The sequence below is a fragment of the Spea bombifrons genome, chromosome 3 (assembly GCF_027358695.1).
Source record: "Spea bombifrons isolate aSpeBom1 chromosome 3, aSpeBom1.2.pri, whole genome shotgun sequence".
Lineage (NCBI taxonomy): Eukaryota > Metazoa > Chordata > Amphibia > Anura > Pelobatidae > Spea > Spea bombifrons.
The window spans coordinates 116,837,025-116,860,344 of record NC_071089.1 but is presented as its reverse complement, the minus strand read 5'-3'; the positions used below and the strand labels follow the sequence as shown (position 1 = coordinate 116,860,344).

General features: G+C 42.7%; 1 protein-coding gene across 1 annotated transcript; it reads left to right on the top strand.

The window, feature by feature from the left end:
• Nucleotides 1–330: 330 nt before the first annotated feature.
• On the top strand, nt 331–22,104 carry BLK (BLK proto-oncogene, Src family tyrosine kinase). The gene is made up of 13 exons (XM_053458655.1): nt 331–570; nt 5,196–5,307; nt 5,914–5,968; nt 6,612–6,705; nt 8,210–8,311; nt 9,134–9,237; nt 10,170–10,319; nt 10,407–10,556; nt 11,868–12,047; nt 13,711–13,787; nt 16,849–16,999; nt 21,137–21,268; nt 21,902–22,104. Exons 2-13 carry the CDS (start codon nt 5,197–5,199, stop codon nt 22,102–22,104), a joined length of 1,509 nt encoding a protein of 502 aa, XP_053314630.1. The 5' UTR covers nt 331–570; nt 5,196.
• Nucleotides 22,105–23,320: the final 1,216 nt, after the last annotated feature.

Below are 23,320 nucleotides of genomic sequence, written 5' to 3'. Positions count from 1 at the left end.
AATAAATAAAATAATAATAATAATAATCAATAATAATGATAATATTAATAATAATAAATAATAATAATAAATAATAATAGAATAATAATAATAATAATAATATTAATAATAATAAATAATAATAAATAATAATAAAATAATAATAATAATAAATAATAATATTAATAATAATAATAATAATGTAGAAAAAATCTTAAAATTTGTTTACAAATCTGAATCTATAAAGTCTCTTCTCATGACTTCCTTTTCATGCAACCACATATTTGTAATGACCGTGTCACTTGATTACCAGCACCGGTGTCGTATGGGGAACCGGTAGATGAGCTCCGAACTAACGCCCCGCGTTCTATTTTCGTTGACATCATTATCAGCGTTGAAAACGTCCAAACAGATTTATCGTACAACTACTGGCAGGAAACCACAAGCAGCGCTGAATGCTAACTGACAGGTCAGAGAGAGCGCAGAGCAGTATGGACCCCGGCAGAGGAAGCCCCCCAAAATATTTATCATAAGACATTATTCTATGCACATGGCGGCGTTTCTGGACATGTTTTTAAATTAGAGAACCAGGTAACATTTTTTTTTTTATATTTTTTTTACATTTTTAACTTAATAGATTGAATTTCAAAAATAACCGGATTATTTCTAATGTGTGAATTGACTTTTTTTTTTTTTTTACTGAAAAATGTTACAGCAGATTGTTGGAGTGCTACAAATATTTTATTAATTTTTGTTTTAATTCTTAAAAATTATTTTTGAAGACCATGAGACATTTTTATTGGTTTAACAATAGAATAACCCAGTGGGCAAAAATTGCAATAATCGTCCAATCATGTGATAAATATTTAAACGCTAAAGTGATATTTTTGCATAGTATTTTTTTATTTTTTTTTATGAAGTGTACTATGTTTTTTTTTAATTAATTATTATTTTTATATTATTAATTTAAATTTTTTTAAATAAAATAGCTGAATTTCTTTAACATTTGAAGCACACTTTTATCTACTATTTGTTTTTACTTTTATCCTGAGAATAAGCTTTTTTTTTTGTACTTCAATAAATATATTATGTACATATTATGAAAATGTATTTTAAGTGTTTAAAGAAAACGTAAGGTTTTAGGGACACAAAATGATATTTATGAAAAACTTTTTGACATATATATCTATAGATCCATCAGCCACATGTACTAATAATACTAAATACATTTCATTTTAATCTTTTTGCATAATTTAAAATAAAAATGCATTGATTAACTAATAATCTACTAATTCTGAGAACTTTTTAATGTTATCTTCTGTTGATTTAACCCTTGGTAAACTTGGTGTTTTGGGGGGTTATTTTGTAATTCTAAATCTCTGAAGCATGCTTTAATATATATAATTAATGAAAATATTCTAATAATTACCTTTAATACTGGACCCCAATTTGACTAGTCATAGGTTACTTAAAGCTTTAAAGAGGGGGTGGTAGTTAAGTGGAACAGCCTCCCAGCAGAAGTGGTAGAGGGTAATACAGTGAGGGTATTAAACATGCATGGGATAGACATACGGCTCCTGAATCTAAGACGAGACAAACGACTGATTAAGGTTTGAGTCTTTACAGCAGGTATAAGGGGCCGAATGGGGCCGATCGGCCGGCTAATTTTAGGTTTATGTTGCTTGCTCTAAACCTTATTATATTAAGGGAATAAGTGAATAGGTGACACACAGGGAGACTGTTGGAGGTTAGCTTTACTTCCTAAATTTGCAAGTTTTTAGAGAAAATGAGAAATTTGGGGAAATGGCTTAAACCATGGGATTTTAACCTCGTCGGGGATGGAGATGAAGCCATTCCGAAAGCATAAAGTCACTCATTTCAGAGTATAAAGCATTTGACTGAAATGAGGAATCGGTTTATTTAGGGTTTATTTATGATACTGCGATATATAATGCGTATGGTACATTTGGTATGAGATTATATACGTTCCAATTCTATCGGCTCAGTTTTATAGCTTCTGTGTTTTATTTTTTATGTTGGTAGATTTGGGGAGTTAATGGGATTCATGTAACTCTGTGTTTCAGCAGCCACAATGTATGTTTTTGGTTCCATATTACTAGCTATGGAGTAATTAGCGTGTGTTTGAAGGTAATCCCTCTCATTGTGCCAGCAAATATATATATACTGTATATATGTACTGTATATATGTACTGTATATATGTACTGCATATATATATATATATATATAGTCACATATATTCAGCCGAGATTAAAATGTGTAAATTAGGGTGCATTGATCATTTTCAGACATAAAGCGCTCAAAAAGAAATTGTAGAGTTTACGCATAAAAAGGTATTCTAGAGTAAAGATGGAAAAGCGGTCGTATCACTATAGCAACCGACGGAATGGGAAAATCAAAAGGAAATTTCCATTGGTTGTTACAGAGAAAAGATCTATTTTCCAACTTTTCACTCTTGTTTTTTTCACACACGATTCCCAATGTACTTTGAGAAGCTTTCTCATACCTTAGCGATTTCCGCAGGGGTGTCTGTACGGGCCTAGAGTGGCCATTGGGCGGATAGTCCGATGTTGGCCTAGTACACGCTGTAATTACTTCTTACATTCCATTTTTTATAGCGCCTCGGCCAGGGCCGGCCCTACAATGGAGCCGACTGGGGCAATTGCCCCAGGCGGCACTTTAGAAGGGGCGGCACTTTGCCGCCCCAAGCGGGTTTTTTTTGTTTTTTTTTTGAATCGGAGGAGAGGGAGAGAGGGGCGCCGAGTGGTTTTCGCTTACCCGCTCGGCGCCCCTCTCTCTCTCTCTCCTCTGCAGCGAGTCTCCCTGTTCGGTCCCGGTGCCGGCTTGTAATGCAGAGCGCCGGAAGTGATGTGAATTTCCGGCGCTCAGCATTACAAGCCGGCACCGTGGCAGAGCAGGGAGACTCGCCGCAGGACTGTTTAAAGGTAAGTACCAGGGGGGGGGGGTAGATAATGGTGTCGGCGAAGTTTAAAATGCCGCCCCCCCGGCGTCGGCGGGGGGGGGGCGGCATTTTAAACTTCGCCCCAGGCGGCGTTAAGTCTTCGGCCAGCCCTGGCCTCAGCAGGTTCCAGTACAATAGGGACTAGGCCAGGGACTACCCATCTTTGCCTCTTGCTTTACCCCCCAACACCGGGGTCTCCATTTGAACTCCAGATATCGTGGGAGGCCAAGGCAAGATGTTGATGTGACCTCCATTTGCCTTCAAAACCGCATCAGTTCTTCTAGGTAGACTCGTGCAGGGTCAGGGGTTTTGTAGGCATGTAATTAGGTGTATGAATGAACAATTATACCAAACGGGTGCGAATGATCATCAATTTAATATGCAGGTGGAAACGCAATCATTAACTGATACAGAAACAATAAAACTGGGTGAGCAACCAATCTCACTAACAAGATTTAATGTAAAAAATCATGCAACACGGCAGGACTGAGCACAGCAACAACCCACAGGGTAGCTACACCGCTTTAGCAAGATCTCTCCCAAGCACAAATTTCAAGGCAGTCAGGGGTTTCCAGATGTTCTGTCCAAGTTCTTTAGAAGAAGCTCAAAGAAACAGGCGATGCTGAGGACCTTAGACCCAGAGGAAACTTAGTGCAGCAGATGAAGGACTCATCAAGCTTTCTTTCCTTTGTAAGATGTCCAGCAGCGCCATCAGCTCAGCGTTGGCAGAAAACAGTGGGCCCCAGTACATTCATCTACTGTCCAGAGAAATTTGGCCAGAAGTGGTCTTCATGGAAGGCCTGTAGCCAAAAAGCCAAACCTCCGATGTGGAAACAAAGCCAAGCGACTCAGCTATTCACAAAAACACAGGAACCGAAGGGCAGAAAAACGGCAGCAGGTGCTCTGGGCAGAAGGTTGTTTGTTCCCCGAAGAGCAGGAGAGCGGGGCAGGAACGAGTGTCTGCAGGCAGCAGTGAAGCGTAGCAGAGGTTCCTCGCAAGTTTGTGGCTGCATTTCTGCAAACAGAGTTGTGGATTTGGTCGGAATTAATGGCCTCCTCAATGCTGAGAAGCGCAGGCGGATAATTATCCATCACGCAATACCACGGGCGTCCAAATGTATTCTGCAGCATGACGGCGACCCCAAACATACAGCGAAAGCCACTAAGAGCCATCTTCATTTGTTAAAACTTTTTTCACAATACTGTATACACACACAAACACACACATATATATATATATATATATATGATACCCTACAGCGTATGTAATAGACAGCGAAGAGCACAAATGCTGCTACTCCTATATTAACCCTTAGTGGTCTGCTAATAAAAATGCAGGGAGAGTGTGAATTTTTTTTAAGTGTTGGGTTAATTTCTCTTTTTGGTTGACAGGAAGTTCACTTATTTTTGTGTTTTAGGGAAGGATTTCGATTTCTAACTAAATAAAATAAGCCATGGTTTAATAGGTGAGTGTCATGGAGATATTCTCCCCCCCGTGAGACTATGCGCTCAGCGGTGACGTTGATATTACGGAGTAGTGATGCGTGTATCACGTACATTTCTTAGCGTGTAGATTACGGTAGCGGCGTGACGTGTGGTCAGCTCACGCTATAAATAGCTCGCCGATTTCCTGTTCATATGAAACGCCAAGCAACAATATTTCAGAATAATTAACCAAACGCGTCAAACGATTCGTTTTAATGGTCTGCGGCCACGCGTGTTCATTCATTTATCAGAATTACGGTTTTTAGGGGCCGTTTTATTTTAACCGTTTGCGTGCCAGAAAGCCGTTTCACTTTACTGAGAGGGTAGTGGATAAGTGGAACAGACTCCCAGCAGAAGTGGTAGAGTCTTTGCAGCAAGGAAAATGGGCAGACTGGATGGGTGGAATTTTTTTTTTTATCTGCGGAATAATAATATTAATTTTTGTAACGTGCTTATTTGGTTATTTTCAAGCCTTATTAAAAATGTCTTCGCAATTAATAATGTACATTTCAATTAATTTAAGTACATTAAAAATTGTGGTTTTGTAAAATTAGATTTTTGTGATTTTGCGCTTCGGGGCTAATATTTCATTGGGGGGAAAAAAAATTGGATTTATTTCACTGAAAATGTTTTTTCCAATGTATTTTAAAAATTCCTCACTGTATTAACCTCTACTACCTCTGCCGGGAGGCAGAATTTTACTGAAAACGTTAAAAATGGTAAAATGTATATATATTTATTTCCTGAAAGGATGGGTGCGGCGATCAGTAAAAGGAACCCCTGGAGAAAGGATGAGCGCGTCCGCAGCACATTTCCCCCACCTACGCAGCATCGCCTTCGCGGATCTTCTCACCCGCCGTATGTAAGTGCCAGTGAGACAAACGGCCGCTGTCGGTGTAAAAGCCTAAAATAACCCAAAATTATTTATTTTTTTAGCACAGCAAAAAATCAAATAAATAAATGTTTTAGAAAAGGGGAAATAACTTTTATCAATTCGCTGCCAGAAAGTTCCAGAACCTAGAGCCAAATATAATTCGCACTGTAAATAAATGGTATTATTTCTTTTTTTATTTATTATTTATTGTTATACGAAGGCAAATAAGAGAAAACATTTGTTTTTACTGATTTTTCTTTTCTTGCCGAGCCCAGAGCAGTATTTAGTAGATATGCCTCTTCAAGAGAACAGTCAAACATTTCATATATAAATATATATAAAGAATATTGTACAGCGCTGCGGAATATGATGGCGCAACATAAAATACCTGCCGAATACTCTAATTATAATTCATACATCCCAACAGTCCTTGTTTTCACGTGACAGTCCCAATCTTTAGGTATTATTGCTTGGAGGAGCCAAAGAGCTTTTGGTGTGTATAATCTACATTTAATCATTTTCTTTTTATTTCCATCGTATACTTTTTTTTTTATGCAGAACACCCGTTTATGATGTGTTTATCTTTTACTTTAGATTGCGGCAAACTATCCTCAGTACATGGCCATTCAGAACACGGCATCATGTAAAGGTAAGCGTTATGGGTACATTAAAAAACACGGTGCCAGATCCAGCTCCACCAGTAAATAACGCATATTAAAAATACTTCTTACGCACTTTAATATGCATTCTTCAACCTGTATGTAAAAAAAATACATACAGTACTTATGTTTAGGAGAAGCTGCAGCTGCAGAGGTGCAGAGTAATGACCCCCATGGTGTGCAACTATTGGCCGGTTTAGGCAGCCAATAAGTGTCAGGGAAGAAATAGTTTTTGAGATAAAGGGGACTGCTTTCTGCACATGCGTGCTACTGGAAGTCTCTCTTAAGCCAGTTCCGGAGCTGGATGGGGGAGAGTATAACACGCGTGTTCTTTGGCGTGTGCTGGCGATGACGGGGCTGTCCCGGCTCTTTAAGGCCAGTGGCTTCCTGATGACATAAGTGCAGCTGACGGCTGGATATATATACGCCAGCGGCCCTCCATTGTCTTGGCCTGTTATATTGATTTAGGGGGATGTGATGAGCACCTGTTTAAATGGCCTACTAGAAAATGGGAGGGGCATTGGTGCATATGGGCGGAGCTGCAAATAAGCACCTCCCCAATTGCTTCTTGCCGAACATAGTTGGCCTTACTTATTACTGATGTTGATATTTACCTCGCCTTTCCTCCCACAGACGCGAGGCTTGCCGTTGCGCTGTATGATTATGTCCCGGCCAACAACGGAGATTTGCAGCTGCACAGGGGAGAAAAACTGGAACTCCTGTCTGAGTAAGAAGTCTCTGTTATCAGAGCTGTGTACACGGACCCCCCAACATGCCAAAGGCAGCCATCTTAGTCGGTGGTGCCGAGCAGGGCCTGGGGCAGGACATTCACTTACCACCCCATGACACAATGAGCATACCTGGGAACCATCCTGGCTTTACCTGGAGACTCCGGGTGAAGTTGGCGTGATTAGGATGCCGGCTGAGTGTTAGGAGGAGTGTAAGGTTGTATGTCTGATGGAACGGGGAAGGGAATGCCGGAGAAGGTGGTACAGCACGGGGTAAATCCTGAATATGGGAGTGGGAAGAGGTAATGATGGTAGAAGAGGGACGCCGATCGTTAGAGGAACGAAGAGCGCGGTTCGGGGGATATTTGGACAGGAGGGTAGATTTATAGGGGGTGCGGAATTGTTAAGGGCTCTGTAGGTCAGGGGTTTGAATTTGACTCTGGAGGGTATGGGGAGTCAGTGGGGAGATTGGCAAAGTGGAGCTGCAGATGGCGCGGTGACGGAGACAGTGTGGAGGACGTCGGTGAGAGGCGGGAGACCAGTTGGTAGGGAGTTGCAATAATCCAGACGGGATATAACAACGGAGTGGATTAGTATTTTGGTTGTTTCTTGTGTGAGGATTGGGCGAATTCAGGAGATGTTTTTGACTTGAAGGCGGCAGGATTTGTTGAGGGACTGGATGTGAGGGATAAAGGAGAGAAGAGAGTCAAGAGTGACGTTGAGGCAGAGAACTTGGTCTGTCGGTTGCATAGCGGAGTTGTCAACAGTGATAGAGATGTCAGGAATTGCGGACAGAGCGGATGGCGAGATCACCATAAGATCGTTCCTGGAGATGTTGAGCTTCAGGTATGGAGAGGCCATCCATGATGCAATTCCAGAAAGGCCAGTTAGAAAATATGGTGAAAGGTCGGGAGAGGAGATATAGATTAGGGCGTCATCTGCGTATGAGTGAAATTAGAAGCCAAAGGATGATATGAGATGAGTTCTCCAGATTGATGAGAATCAGGAAAGACCTGTGGTGCCATGGACATGGAGGGTTTGTAGAACTGGGTCTAAGTCTGCAGAGAGGTCCAAGAAAATAAGGAACGAGAAATGGTGTTTTTAGCAGCGAGGAGGTCAGTTTTAGTGAAATGATGTGAACGGAAACTATTAGAGGGAACGCCCGCCGACGTCAGTGCGCAGTCCTGGCCGCGTCCCGCACGGGAAGTAGCCGGAGCCCAGAAGTTCCCAGGTGTGCCTAAAAGCCCCGATAATGGCTATAGAAACAGCAGGAAATGACTGTATGAACTAAAACATGAACATAAAACACATGATTCTACTCCTAGAAGTGATGACGTAAAGAACTATCAAACAAAATCCCATTAAAAGTGTCCAAGCCGCATGTCCTCCCAACTCCTACAGGGCAGCTTCCAAAAGTAACGCTAAAGGGGGCGACAGGGTGGGCCGAGTGACTTTATTACTGATTGGAATATCACCTTCTCCTTTCCTGTATTTCATTTTTAGTTGGAAAGAAGGCTGGTGCATGGCCAAGTCCAGCGTCTCCGGGAAAGAAGGCTACGTCCATAAAGACTACGTCTCATCGCCCGTAAACACGGATGTGGATAAGTAAGAGATTTATCAACAACATAAATCATTTTTTCCTTTAAAATGCCTTTTCATTCCCAGAAAAGATTACATTTTTTTAACATTTTTTATAACATTTTGATTCCTTAATCAGTCGTTGGTCTCGTCTTAGATTCAGGAGCCGTATGCCGATCCCATGCATGTTTAATCCCCTCACTGTACCACCCTCTACCACTTCTGCCGGGAGGCTGTTCCATTTATCTACCACTTTCTCAGTCCTTATTATTATTATAGTGCATTGGAAATATATAAATTAATATAAATAAAATGAATTATCTTTAGACATTTCAATATTAGAATCCCTTTTATTATATTGTTTTGCTGTTTGTATTCTTCGGTGGCTTTTGGCGCTTTTTAGCCACCTATTTTATGTCCCCTACTTCTAAATCTTAAATAGATAAGGCTTTGATGTAATGTAAGGACATTTTACTTTACTGATATGGTTGTAGATGAAAGGAACAGCCTCCCAGAAAAAGTGGTAGAGGCTAATTGCATTTTTTTTTTGTATTTTAATTTTTACTTTACTGAGAGAGTGATTGGTAGGTGGAACAGCCTCCCAGCAGAAGTAGTAGAGGTTGATATAGTGAGGAATTTTAATTTAATGATATTAAAATCCATTCGAAGCATCCTTCATATATACACCAGGTTCTTAGAGTGTGTTTTCTAATTTTTATTATAAATTTTTTTTTTTATTTGTTATTTATATGTTTTATGTTTTTTTTTTAATTTTTTATGTTTAATTTATATGGAATTTTGTTTTATTTATATTTTTAGATATTTGATTTTTTTATATTTTATCACCAGGTTTTTCTTTAAATCTATAAGTCGGAAGGACGCAGAAAGGCAGCTGTTGGCGCCGGGAAACAAACCCGGGACGTTTTTAATTCGTGAAAGTGAAACCAGCCAAGGTATTGCATCCAATTATCATTAATAGAGAATTAATAATAAAAAAAATTTAAAAAAAAATGTAATTAAAGCTAAACGTGGAAAATCTTAAATATGTTTTTTGCCTTTACGTCGAGTTTTTTGTGTAAAGGACTCATTTAAATAGATAATAGAGGAACAATTGGGAACGGGAGGTGCAAGCGGGGAAATAATACTAATTATTAAAGTATTATTCGTATTTTAAGGCCTTCTTATTTAAACGAAGGTAAAAATAATTATTAAATTGATACAAATGGCAGAACATTGCAGAGGACTCAGAGGACAGCCTGGGAACTTGGCCTTCAGGAGCGCTCTCTCATCTGGGGAAGTGACATCATGAAGGGGTGGGTCTGGCTATGCATAGAGGTGGGGCTTGCCTCAGAGAGCATACAGTGGGCGGAGAATGGGAGGGAAGTGGGTGTGGAGTGGGCATGGCTAATCATCACTCCGCTGGTCAGAGAAAGAAGAATCTGACTGGGAGACCCAGGGCAAGCAAGGCTTCACTCGGAGACTCCTAGTTAAACCCAGAAGTCTCTTTTTCAGTTTTCCAGAGGCATCCGATTACTAAACACACAGAGCCTAATGTCGCTACGCTGGTGGGGTCGTGGCATTTGAGGACCGGGTTAAAGGGGGGGGGTCCAGTAGCCCATCTGTGGGAAGTTCCTTTTTTTTTAAGGAATACACTAAATTAAAAAAATCAGACTCCGATTAATAAAGCCAGGTATAAATTATGGAGAAAGTCCTGCTATGGGGGGAAAAACCCACCTTTCCGCTTCCCTGTTGCGGTAGGGAAGCCGTGGCTATTACTTCAGAGTCGAGGTTCCTCGCGGAGGATCATGGGAACTGTAGTTTAAAGACGGTGGGAAATTTGGACTGACTGCGTTTTAACGACGTTAAACGATGCGCTCGATTTTAGGAACATTTTCACTTTCTGTCCGAGACAATGAACCTAACCACGGAGACGTAATCAAACACTATAAGATAAGGACGATGGACAACGGCGGCTTTTATATCTCCCCGGCGCTCACGTTCCCTTCACTAAAAGAGCTTGTGAGACATTACTCACGTGAGTAACCAAACCGTCTTCACTCCAAACTCATTTTCTATAGGATTTTTTCTAATAGAATTCACTTTTTTTCCCCCTAAATTGTAGATAAAGCTGACGGGCTGTGCCATAAACTGGAGCAGCCCTGCAAGCTTCAAGGTCAGAGCCGGTGGCAGGAAGACGAGTGGGAGATCCCCCGAGACTCAGTCAAGCTGGTGAAGAGACTCGGAGCGGGGCAGTTTGGAGAAGTGTGGATGGGTGAGGAACGTTACTTAAAGTCTCATGGGAAATATTATCCTCCTTGAGCATAAACCCCAGCGCTGTATACAGTAATATAACCCCCCAGCGCTGTATACAGTAATATAACCCCCCAGCACTGTATACAGTAATATAACCCCCAGCGCTGTATACAGTAATATAACCTCCCCCAGCGCTGTATACAGTAATATAACCCCCAGCGCTGTATACAGTAATATAACCCCCCAGCGCTGTATACAGTAATAACCCCCCCAGCGCTGTATACAGCAATAACCCCCCCAGCGCTGTATACAGTAATAACCACCCAGCGCTGTATACAGTAATATAACCCCAGCGCTGTATACAGTAATATAACCCCCAGCGCTGTATACAGTAATAACCCCCCCAGCGCTGTATACAGTAATAACCCCCCCAGCGCTGTATACAGTAATAACCCCCCAGCACTGTATACAGTAATATACCCCCCCAGCGCTGTATACAGTAATAACCCCCCCAGCGCTGTATACAGTAATAACCCCCCAGCACTGTATACAGTAATATAACCCCCAGAGCTGTATACAGTAATATACCCCCCAGCGCTGTATACAGTAATATACCCCCCCAGCGCTGTATACAGTAATATAACCCCCAGCGCTGTATACAGTAACATTACCCCCCAGCGCTGTATACAGTAATAACCCCCAGCGCTGTATACAGTAATATAACCCCCGGCGCTGTATACAGTAATATAACCCCCAGCGCTGTATACAGTAATATAACCCCCAGCGCTGTATACAGTAATATAACCCCCCAGTGCTGTATACAGTAATATAACCCCCCCGGCGCTGTATACAGTAATATAACCCCCAGCGCTGTATACAGTAATATAACCCCCCAGCGCTGTATACAGTAATATAACCCCCAGCGCTGTATACAGTAATATAACCCCCAGCACTGTATACAGTAATATAACCCCCAGCGCTGTATACAGTAATATAACCCCCCAGTGCTGTATACCGTAATATAACCCCCCAGCACTGTATACAGTAATATAACCCCCCAGCGCTGTATACAGTAATATAACCCCCCAGTGCTGTATACAGTAATAACCTGGTTTTATCTCATTTGGCTCCAATAAACTCCCTTTATCTGCAGACCTGGAGCCGCCGTTGCTGTCAGTCATGTGATATTTTGGGTGACTTTCCCGGCTCAAACACCACACTGAGCTGACGCTTTATGGCGATGCTAATGAAGTCTCTTTCTCCCTTTTTTATCTCATACATCGCAGTTTCAAATGAAGTAGCTTTGATGTCTTTTGTTATATTCATGCAGGTTATTATAAAAACAACGCCAAAGTCGCTATTAAGACCTTGAAGGAGGGCAGCATGTCGCCGGTGGCATTTTTGGAAGAGGCTAATTTAATGAAGACCCTTCAGCACGATAAGCTGGTGCAGCTCCTGGCCGTGGTTACGAAAGAGCCAATATACATTGTGACGGAGTACATGGCCAAAGGTAACGGGTCATTTTTATCTTTATTATACAGGGGTATCTAAATTGGAATAAGCAGGATAAGCATGTGTGTGTGTGTGTGTGTGTGTGTGTGTGTGTGTGTGTGTATGTATGTATGTGTGTGTGTATGTGCGTGTGTGCAGAGCCGGCCTTAGGTGTTCTCGCGCCCTGTGCAGACTACTCCTCTGGCGCCCCCCCATCCCAAAAAAAGAAAGGAAAAAAATCTTGTCACAAAACTTTATCACTATCTACCACCTCTGCCCCTTTTCACTGCCTTCCCCCCTCTCCCCCTTCTCACTATCTACCACCTATGCACCCCCCGCCCCATCTCACTGCCCCCCCCACACTTCTCATTATCCTTACTTAGCTTGTTGAGTCATGCGGTGGGAGTAGGAGCGCCGGAATATGACATCATATTTCGGTGCTCAGCATGAAACGCCGGCACCGCGACGGAGTCACGGAGAGTGAGGGGCGCCGAGCGGTTGCTGAAAACTTCACGAGCGACCCTGCCCGGGACTTAAATTAAAACATTGTTTTTTTTGTTGTTTTAACGTTTAAAAAAATATTTAACAAGGAGGATGTTAAATGAAGTTTAAAAAAACAACAAAAAAACACCAATGTTTTAATTTAAGTCCCGGGCAGGCGCCCCCTGTTGCCATGGCGCCCTGTGCGGTTGCACACCCCTAAGGCCGGCCCTGCGTGTGTGTGCGTGTATTTATGCGTGTGTGTGTATGAATGTGTGTGCGTGCGTACGTGTGTGTGTGTGTGCGTGTGTGTGTGTGTGCGTGTGTGTATGTGTGTATGAATGTGTGTGTGTGCACGTGCGTGCGTGTATGTATGTGTGTATGTATGTGTGTGTAAGCGTGTGTGTAAGCGTGTGTGTAAGCGTGTGTGCCGCAAAGCGCTCAGAAAAAGAAGAGAGAATGGAGAGAAAACCTCAAAGGAACGGAGAAGTGCTCTGTGCATCATTTCCCTCCAACAACGAAAGTAGAGAACTTTTTGGCTTCACACCATAGAACGACATGACTACAGGCCACAACTCCAAGTTTAAAGGGTTAAAACAGTTAGGGTGTGGGGGGGTATAACCCATAATCAGTATAATACATAGAATCTGCCGGTAAGTAAGGCCCATTCGGCCCCATCGAGTCTGCCTGTGTTTTGCTGATGTAAAGCTTAATCAGTCCTTGGTCTTGTCTTCAGGAGCCATATGACTAAACCATGCATGTTTAATACCTTCACTGTATTAGCCTCTACCACTTCTGCTGGGAGGCTGTTCCACTTATCTACCGCCCTCTCAGTAAAGTAAAAAAGTAAAATACAAAGAAAATGCCATATTGCATTAGAAACTACAACTACAGCAGTGGATGCTTAGAATGGTATCTTGTCCAAAATGATATTAATTCTAAAAATATATTAATGTATTTTATTATTTATATTGTAATATTTGTAACATATATAACATAATATATATATATCTTTAATATTACCCACATGTATGCATTGTCGTGGTTTCACAACTATAGCATAAATTCATTTATTTTTTCATAATAATTATTAATTAAATTGACATCCACATTATTTCATTTTCAATATTTCCTTTTTTAAATCTTTAGTAATTATTACCGTTATCTCCAGATCCCAACTTATTTTTTTCTCTCTCTCCAAGGAAGTTTATTAGATTTTCTTCAGACAGACGAAGGGCGAAATCTCCGTTTTCATAAACTGGTTGACATGGCTGCGCAGGTTTGTAAAACGCCCCCAATTTGTATTTCATTGTCTGTTTCTTGTCGGTATTGCGTGGTAGGCGTCCCATGGAACCGTTTTATTAAATCAATTATTATTTATTCATCAGCTTCCTTCAGTTATGTTATTTAAACAATAATAATCGGTTTTATTTACACATTTTACTTCTAAAGCCATTCCCTGCTGTTTCTATACACATTATCGGGGCTTTTAGGGCCGTAGAACCCTGCGATACCCTCATACCCAGCAACCATTCTGACCTCCTAGAAAAGAGGGGCATCAGGGGAGGAAAGGGGGACAGCAGGGGAGGAAAGTGGGACAGCAGGGGAGGAAAGAGGGGGCATCAGGGGAGGAAAGAGCGGGAATCAGGGGAGGAAAGAGGGGCATCAGGGGAGGAAAGAGGTGCATCAGGGGAGGAAAGGGGAACAGCAGCGGAGGAAAGGGGGACAGCAAGGGAGGAAAGGGGGGCATCAGGGGAGGAAAGAGGGGGCATCAGGGGAGGAAAGGGGGACAGCAGGGGAGGAAAGAGGGGGCATCAGGGGAGGAAAGGGGGACAGCAGGGGAGGAAAGGTGGGACAGCAGGGGAGGAAAGGGGAACAGCAGGGGAGGAAAGGGGGACAGCAGCGGAGGAAAGGGGGACAGCAGGGGAGGAAAGGGGGGCATCAGGGGAGGAAAGAGGGGGCATCAGGGGAGGAAAGGGGGACAGCAGGGGAGGAAAGAGGGGGGCATCAGGGGAGGAAAGGGGGACAGCAGGGGAGGAAAGGGGGACAGCAGCGGAGGAAAGAGGGGGGACAGCAGGGGAGGAAAGGGGAACAGCAGGGGAGGAAAGGGGGACAGCAGCGGAGGAAAGGGGGACAGCAGGGGAGGAAAGGGGGGCATCAGAGCGGGGAAACAGGGGGCATCAGGGGAGGAAAGAGGGGGCATCAGGGGAGGAAAGGGGGGACAGCAGGGGAGGAAAGGGGGACAGCAGGTGAGGAAAGGGGGACAGCAGGTGAGGAAAGAAGGACAGCAGGGAGGGGAGGTAAGGGGGCAGGGGGATTTAGGTCCTAAATAGAGACTGTCCCTCCTAAAGAGAACACTGTTATACACGCTAACCCCAATACATTCACTGGCTCTTCTGAAAGCTGGAAATGAAAGAAATATAATTCATTTAAACGCAAAGATGCCTCTCTTTAGAAGAAATTTTAGGGACTTAAAGTTAAAATAAAACTTTAGCGAAACTTTTGCTTCTCTTTTCGCGTTTAAGTACAAGAAGCGGGTTTTTGTTGACTGCCACACGCGGACGGATGCCAGTTAGGGATAAAATTAGCCGGTCTCTGTACAAATTTAGCTTGCGGTGGCTGATTACCGATTAGCACTGTGGCAGGAAGCAGTTACTGGGGTTATTTCTTTTTTTTTTTTCCATCGTATCTCTAATGCTTGCGCATATCCTGCAAAAATAAAAAAAATAAATAAAAAAAGCTGCAGTTTCATCACATTGTTCTACTTTCTTCTTGCGAAATTAAAAGATAATTAAGAAAAATTATTTATAATTCAAATATCTGACATTTTATCAAATGATTAAAAAAAATGATGTGAATTAAATGGCGGGGAATTTAATAAATATTTAATAAATAAATAAATTTAATAAATGAGCAAATATTTCTTTAGTGAGGACACACATCTACCAAGTGTCCCTGTTCAGGAGGGCTAGTCCCTGTCCTGAAGTGCCTTCTCATCCACCGCCCTTGATCCCACACACTGATCAGCCGTGATAGGGGAGCGATAACTTAATGGGGAGGAATAATCACTCGGTTAAGACGGCAGCTCTTGACACTAAACGACATAAACCTCAACCAATTTTACAGCTCGCCGAGCAGGTCTACCAAACCGGCCGATGAACCCCACTGCCTGCGCAAGTGGGGCAACGTAGCCCCTCGGCAGGACAGTGCTCGAAAATCGGGACTGTCCCAGGGAAAGTGGGAGAGTTGGTCGGTATGATCATGGTATACCCATAAGGGGTGTTTCTGATACATATTTATTGCTTATTGCCGTCTGTAGCCTCCAGAGGTTTCTCACTCTTGCGCGTTACGCATGACGGGGATTTAACTCTATTATGTTACGGCAATCCATGGCAGATCCGCATCCCCACACAGATCTTGTTTTGACAATGTTTTTTCCTCCCCGTGCTCTAATGCACCGGTAAACCACAATGTCGCCGTTAAAAACATCAACAAATATCACTGTTGACAGCTGCAGCTTTCCAGCTCTCATGAAAACCTTGACTTAAAGATACACTTAATTGACTCACCTGCGTTCAAGCAGGGATATCAGCCATAATGCAACCATAATGTGCGCCGTCTCTGCCTCCCTTATCAAAAGCACAGCCGACAGCTGAAATTTATAAGAGATGTCCATTCTAGGATTGTTTAGGACTGTTGGCAGCTACAGAGTTAAGTTACATTTTGCTTTACTCCCTCCGCGCAGGCACTTGAACAATAATTTTGCCCAAAAAAAAGGGATGTGGAGATTTAGCTTTTTTTATTCTTTTTTTACAGTTCCCATAACAGCTTTCATTTCCAAGCAGCGTACGGCGTTATCTGTGATCCAAGTCTGCATGCGCAGGCGCCCAGCGCGTTAGGGCCAGGGATTCTTCAACAGTGGTCCGTTTATCAGCAAAACGACGTTATATGGAGGAAATCCATAAGCCCTGTTCACCAGCGCCCTCTCTGGCCACCCCGAGGATTGCGAGTTTGGCAGAAGCACCGCAGGGCCCTTTTTAACCCTAACAAGACCGGCTTCTAACGCTTTTTTGTAATAACTTTTTAACACCAGGAATATGACTTAATTTCCCTATTAATTTCTGCATAATAATTAAATAATGTGCCTTTTTTTTTATTTGGCAAGTAGTAAAACGGTTTATGGTTGAGTTTATTCAGATCTTTTTCATAGCGGTCAAATCGGAAAATATAGAAATGAATTGTTTAATATCTCTTTTTTTTTTTACTTTCAGATGAGAAATTAAATTCAATTAAACCCTTACATTATTTTGGCTGAATACATATTATTTTCGTTCTTTTAGGTCGCAGAAGGCATGGCGTACATCGAAAAAAAGAATTATATCCACAGAGACCTCAGAGCTGCCAACGTACTCGTCTCAGATATCATGTGCTGCAAAATTGGCGATTTTGGGCTTGCAAGAATCATTGAAACAGAGTACACAGCACAAGAGGGTACGTTTTAATTATAGCTATTATTATTATTATTATTATTATTATTATTATTTTTCAACTTTATTTATATAACACCAGCATATTCCGTTGTTCTGTTACGATTTAATTAAAATTAAAAATATACCCAATTAATAAAATGAACAAAAAACTAAACAATCTGTTAAAAGAAGAAATGTTAGAACAAGAGGTGATGTAATAAGAGAAGGTGGTAGATTGATGGCGTAGCCTCCCAGCAGAGGTGGTAGAGGGTAATACAGTGAGGGGATTTAAACATGCATGGGATAGACATACGGCTCCTGAATCTAAGACGAGACCAACGACTGATTAAGGTCTGAGTTTTTACAGGGAAAATGGACCACTAGATGTTTTGGAAAATGTAATGTTTCTTTATGATGTCATCATATTCCACGGCGTTTACCGACCATTCAATTAGCGGCTGTGCTGAGAACGTTACTGCATCAGATGACTCTCCAGTAACCCTTTCATGTGCCCGGGCATATTTAGCATTAGGAGGTTGATGTAATAAAGTATATACCGTGTTGTTAGGAGTATGAAAATGCACGCTTCCTCAAGGCTTTTTCCCATATGCCCCATCCACTCACTTCTCTTTTCTTAAACCTGACCAACCTCACCTTCAATTTGATTCACTTCCCCTTAAATATAAACCATCAAACGCATGCACGGTAAAGAGAACAAGAGCCATCACGAAAAGACAAAACAATCTGATATATATATATATACACACACACACATTTTCATAACCAAAATATATATATATAAAGCATTTAGCCTATTTAGTATTCCTGTTTTTCCTGATGCAAAACCTTAATCAGTCGTTGGACTCGTCTTAGATTCAGGAGCCGTATGTCTATCCCGCGCATGTTTAATACCCTCACTGTATTACCCTCTACCACCTCTGCTGGGAGGTCCAAAAGTCTTCACAAAGTGTCAGCCCAACCCGGATGTTACGTGACCTTGTGGTAAAAGTGAGGCCGCTTGCGCATTGGGTGAGAAGCCACAAAGAAAGCTGTGGCTGCAGGTGAGGGAAGGGGACGAGAGCGGATGAGAGAGGGAGTGAGTGTGTGTATACAGGTATACATGGGTTTTAGAGCGAGGGTGCATGTATAAGTGCGTGTTAACATAAATGTGTGTGTGTGTGTGAGCATTAATGTGCATGTGTAAGTGTGTGTTAGCATGAATGTGTGTGTTTGTGTGTGAGCATGAATGTGTGTTTGTTAGTGTGAATGTGTATGTGTTAGAGTGTGTGTTAGTGTGAGTGTGTGAGAGTGTGTGTATGTAAATATGTGTATCCGCTGGGGGGCTGTTACACTTATCTACCACCCTCTTGGTAAAAAAAAAGAAGGTTCCTTACATTATGTTTAGTTTTATGTTACAGTCATATAAACACCCCCCCCTGTACTTTTCCATCACATTCCCCCCTCTGCTTCCCTTTCGTATTGTCACTTCTCTAAGTTTGCTAGTTATGATTTGCATATACCACAAAAAGCAGATGATATCCCTACAGCCAGAGCTTCCAAAAACCAAAACTGGAATGTAAAAGGCTTACGGGAAGGGCGTGAGGAGAACATGCAGGATCATAGGGTGATTTCATACAAAAGAGACACAAACACATCTGAAATAGTGGACTTATAGGGAATGTTACTCAAGTAAAACGATTAAATCATAATTATTTGAAGCATTCCTAAAGAGACTGGGTACGTAGAAACCGGGTCGAGCTTTGTTTAACTCTCAGTCTCCACCTAGAAGTAACAGCAACACCCAACAGATCCAACGCTCAGGACTGGAATCCCCACCTTCTGGGAGAAACCAGGACTTTCCATATGGGGCAGTTTTTTTTGGATCGTTCCAGCGGGTGGCCAGCGCATTTCGCTACCTAACGAGTAGGTCACAGGAGTTCAGCATCCTTCTCTTGAAAGCACATTCTCTTTTGCACTTTGCACAGGATGGCTGGCCATTCCTTCAGGGCTTCCTACCTATTTATACAACATTCCAATATGGTTACTGTAGAACCCCAGGTCTCTGCCATACCTGGGAGCTTTCAACCTACGTCCGTCCTGCTCCTTGTTGGGCAAGTTGGATGGCAGGTGATGGGGTGAGCCAAGCTGGGAGTAGATGGAGCTAGACAACCCATCCCACCCAACCGAAGATCGAAGGCTAACCCTGAGGTCTTGTAATCAGCTGTGGTTCCAGAGCATCTAGAGCAAACCCAACGGGTTCTTGGATACATCTTAAGAAGCCCATTGGAACATCCGACTCAACGCACCCTATTCATTCTACACTTCATTCTATAAATCGGTTCTCACATCTGGCTACCCGTGTTCCTTGGCTGAGGTTGGTGCTTTTCACCTTGGCTTCTTCTCATCTAGCCTAACTATGAATATTCTCCTCCCATTTGGCTTCATATCACAATGATTTTCGATCCGGCGTCCGATACCGCGCAAGACCCCCCTTGATATTAAAGATCCTACGAAGTCAACCTCTAGGAGGCAGTAGCTGTAGGAATGTTGCGCAATGTGCTCTATATGCCCAACACCAATCAGTTATACTAGACTTGAGATAGACAAAGGTACCCAAGAGCCTAAGAGGAACATAAAATGTAGAAACACGGAAGTCGATGGTAGATAAGAACCCATCCAGTCTGCCCATTGGTCTCGTCTTAGATTCAGGAGCCGTATGTCTATCCCACGCATGTTTAATACCCTCACTGTATTACCCTCTACCACCTCTGCTGGGAGGCTGTTCTACATACTATCCTCTTAGTAAAGTCATATTTCAAATCATACTTTGATTCCAAGCAATGCTTTAAAATGGTTAATTTTGGTAATGGTTTTGGTTCTGAATCACGGCATTGAAAGCAGAACTGGGATGTGAACCTTTTCATAACGATACCAACACTTTGTAGTTCAGTTCCACTTTCAGAAGCGTGAAAGTTCGATGGACCTCTGTAGAAAATCAACTGACGCAGGTGACGGCAAACACGCGACCAGATAATTCCGCGATAAAGTCTGCGCTAGCCGCAGACGAGAAGTTTGACTCATTATGTACAGAAGCGTGCACCCTCTGACGTGTTGGGCGTCCAACTCAGGATCCTTTTTTTGGGGGGGGTGGCAAGTGGTGGCGAGGGGCGGCCAGCAGCCCCAGGAGTAGGTGGGATGAGGACACGGTCACCTACCTGCCGTACCCGAAGAGCCACATGGGGAGCTTCAATGCAGTGCAGCAATAGCAGATACCGCCATCGATCCATCGGCGATTCGTGGGAGAGCAGAGTATCAGGGGTTACAAAATAGTCAAATTCCAGCCAGCAGTTTGATCCCATTGGTTGAGAGACTCATAGATCCAACATGGCTTCTTGACAGCCTTTACGCGAAGGTCGGTAGTCCTAGAAGGACCCTGTTTCTTGGACTCCATTGTTTTGGCAAACTTCGTATGATTTTTTCATACTTTTTGCTATAGTTAGATTTAGGAGATAACCTTCTCATTGCCAGGATTTCTACCAGTTTCACTTAGAGTCCGGCAAGCCAGCTTTGATGCCCCATGAGCCGAGTCGGGTACATGCCAGCACCTATGGGCAAAAGGGGCATTTTTAGCTGGCTCATGTCTGGCACCCATGATGTCCCTTTACCACTAAAGTGTCCACCAAATCCCCAAATCCCGGATGCCCCTCTTTCCTCCCCTGCTGCCCCTCGTTTCTAGGAGGAATGTTTGCTGGGTATGAGGGTATCACGGGGTTCTACAGTCCTAAAAGCCCCGATAATGTGTATAGAAATGGGTTTATACATAAAACAGTGTAAATAAAATCCATTCTTCTTCTGAATGTCCTATCAAGAGGTTGCCCCATCCCCTCCTGCTTCGAACCAGACCCCCTAAAATAAAGTGTCCCTCTCTGACCGTGAGTAATGTTGGGAGGTGCGCTTCAAGCTCCACTAAATGCCTGTGGATTGTCGTAGAACATTAACGTCTGCTCGATGCCATCAGTCCTTGCAGGAGACGGAGCTGCCACCAGTGAGGCAAAGCCAATAACTGCCCCCCAAAAGATAATACTACATGGTTTGAAAGCACATAAATTCTCATTTAATAAAATATAACATTTAGAATTCTGCGTGTTTCTCGTCACAGGCACCAAATTCCCCATTAAGTGGACAGCTCCAGAAGCCATCAATTTTGGAGTTTTCACGATAAAGTCCGACGTTTGGTCATTTGGAATTCTTTTGACGGAAATAATAACGTACGGCCGCATTCCTTATCCAGGTAACATCCAGGTTCATTTTTGCTCTATTTAGAACATTTTTGGCTTCATTTGTGTTTCAAAGTAAACCATTCATATTTCCAACTCCTAGGGGGTCATCGTACGTTATTCTAATTAAACGTGTGTATTGGCGGATTTATGTAAAAAATATATATCTCTATATTTTTTAATTTTTGGGGAATGTGCCAAAAACCTGGTTTTATCTGACTTTGCTCCAATAAACTCCCTTTATCTGCAGCCCTGGAGCCGCCGTTATCAGTCATCTGATATTTTGGGTGACTTTCCTGGCTAAAACACCGCACTGAGCCGATGCTTTATGGCGATGCTAATGAAGTCCGTTCCTCCATAGCCTTTCATTAATCAGAGTGTCCGGCTGGGTGATTAAGACTGAGCCATTCTATTCTTCAGGCACTATGATAAGGAATCGGGGGGGGGGGGTTGTCTAGTAGATTGGGGCTCAGATAACGGAGCAAATGGCTAATATGCAGCTGTCTGAAAACATTATATTTTCCAAAGCCACTATTTTAAAAAGAAACCAGCATAATATTACTAAAATCTTTCATTTTTTACTCTGATATTTTTTAAAAAAATGCTAGGAAGACCTCAGAAAAATTAACTCGCATCGTTCTCTCTAGGTATGACCAACCCGGAGGTTATCCGTAACCTGGACCAGGGATACCGCATGCCGTGCCCTGAAAACTGTACCCCCGAACTCTATGAACTTATGCTGAAGTGCTGGAGACAGAGGTTCGAGGACAGGCCCACCTTTGAATATCTACAGTCGGTTTTAGAAGACTTTAGCACGGCAACAGAAAAACAGTACGAAGACGAACCCTGAGTGTGTAGACGGGACTCGATTCCACTCCTGACGTCTGTAGACATTCGGACATTTCCTTCAATCTTCTGGCATCAAGCCAACATCTACAAAAGAAGCAAATTGATTGGATTTACGGGGTGGGGGGGCTCAGTGGACCTGATGGAATGGGGGGGGTCGATATTTTTATTAGCTTGCTAAATATTTCTAATCATAGTTCTCGAAGGGGATTTGAAAAGATGTCTCATAACATGGACTCGCCAGCGTCTGAGGCTTCAATATCCGTGATCCGTGTCTCGGAACCCCGCATTTCCAATAAATTACAGAGTTTTGGAGAATAAAACCAGAGTCCACTGGTTAATGAAAGCAGCAGCGCTGAGGTTTTTTTTTTTGACGTTTTTTTTTCATTGGGGAAACCATCCTTAGATGCCATCAGCTGGGTTTCTCGACCTGAGAAAGCGTTAATCCAGAGGATTTCTTGGCATAACCCCTCTTGACAACTTGTCAGAGTCGTGATATTAGTTCCAGGACCAATCACATCTCATGTGAGGTCCCTTTAAATTTCTGTTATTTTACAGAATCCCCTGATATATTTGCCCCTTTCCATGCCTTTCAGCTATTTGCCATGCAGGGGGTAGGTATGACCAAGCGCTGGCTTGGTGAAGGCTGTGTAGGGTGTGGGAGAACTTTCCTGCAACTGATTGACTGCTTCGAGCAGCCAATCAGTGGTGAGAATCGTCAGACCCCGGAGTTGGTGTCGAGCTGGAGCGGCAGCTTCTCCTTAAGGTAGGTTCTTTTACTATTTTTTTTTTAACGTTTTTTAAACATTCATCTTTGGTGAGGCTGCCAGGGACATTAAACTGTCCCTTTTAAAATTAAAATGTTTCTGTGAATACCCTTAAAATAATGCAATCCAGTCCACACGAGTGAAGACACTACTTCCACTTCACTTCAGATGTCCAAACTATGACAGCTATATTGGTTGGTGTGACAAGAGGCAGGTTGGCGGTGCTGAGGATGGCGCTGATGACGGGGGTTGTCCACCCATCTACCTTAACCAAAAGACCCACCTCGTGGCCCTCAGCCCTGGGTTAGGTTCTTATAAGATCTACTGAGTATCCCGCTAGTTATATCTGGGTAAAGAGCAGCTGCTGAGGCAGTTCATTAACCTAATATACCTAGGTTTTAACCCTGTAACAGCCTCTTAACAGTCACAACTGGTATCGTAAATGCATTTTTC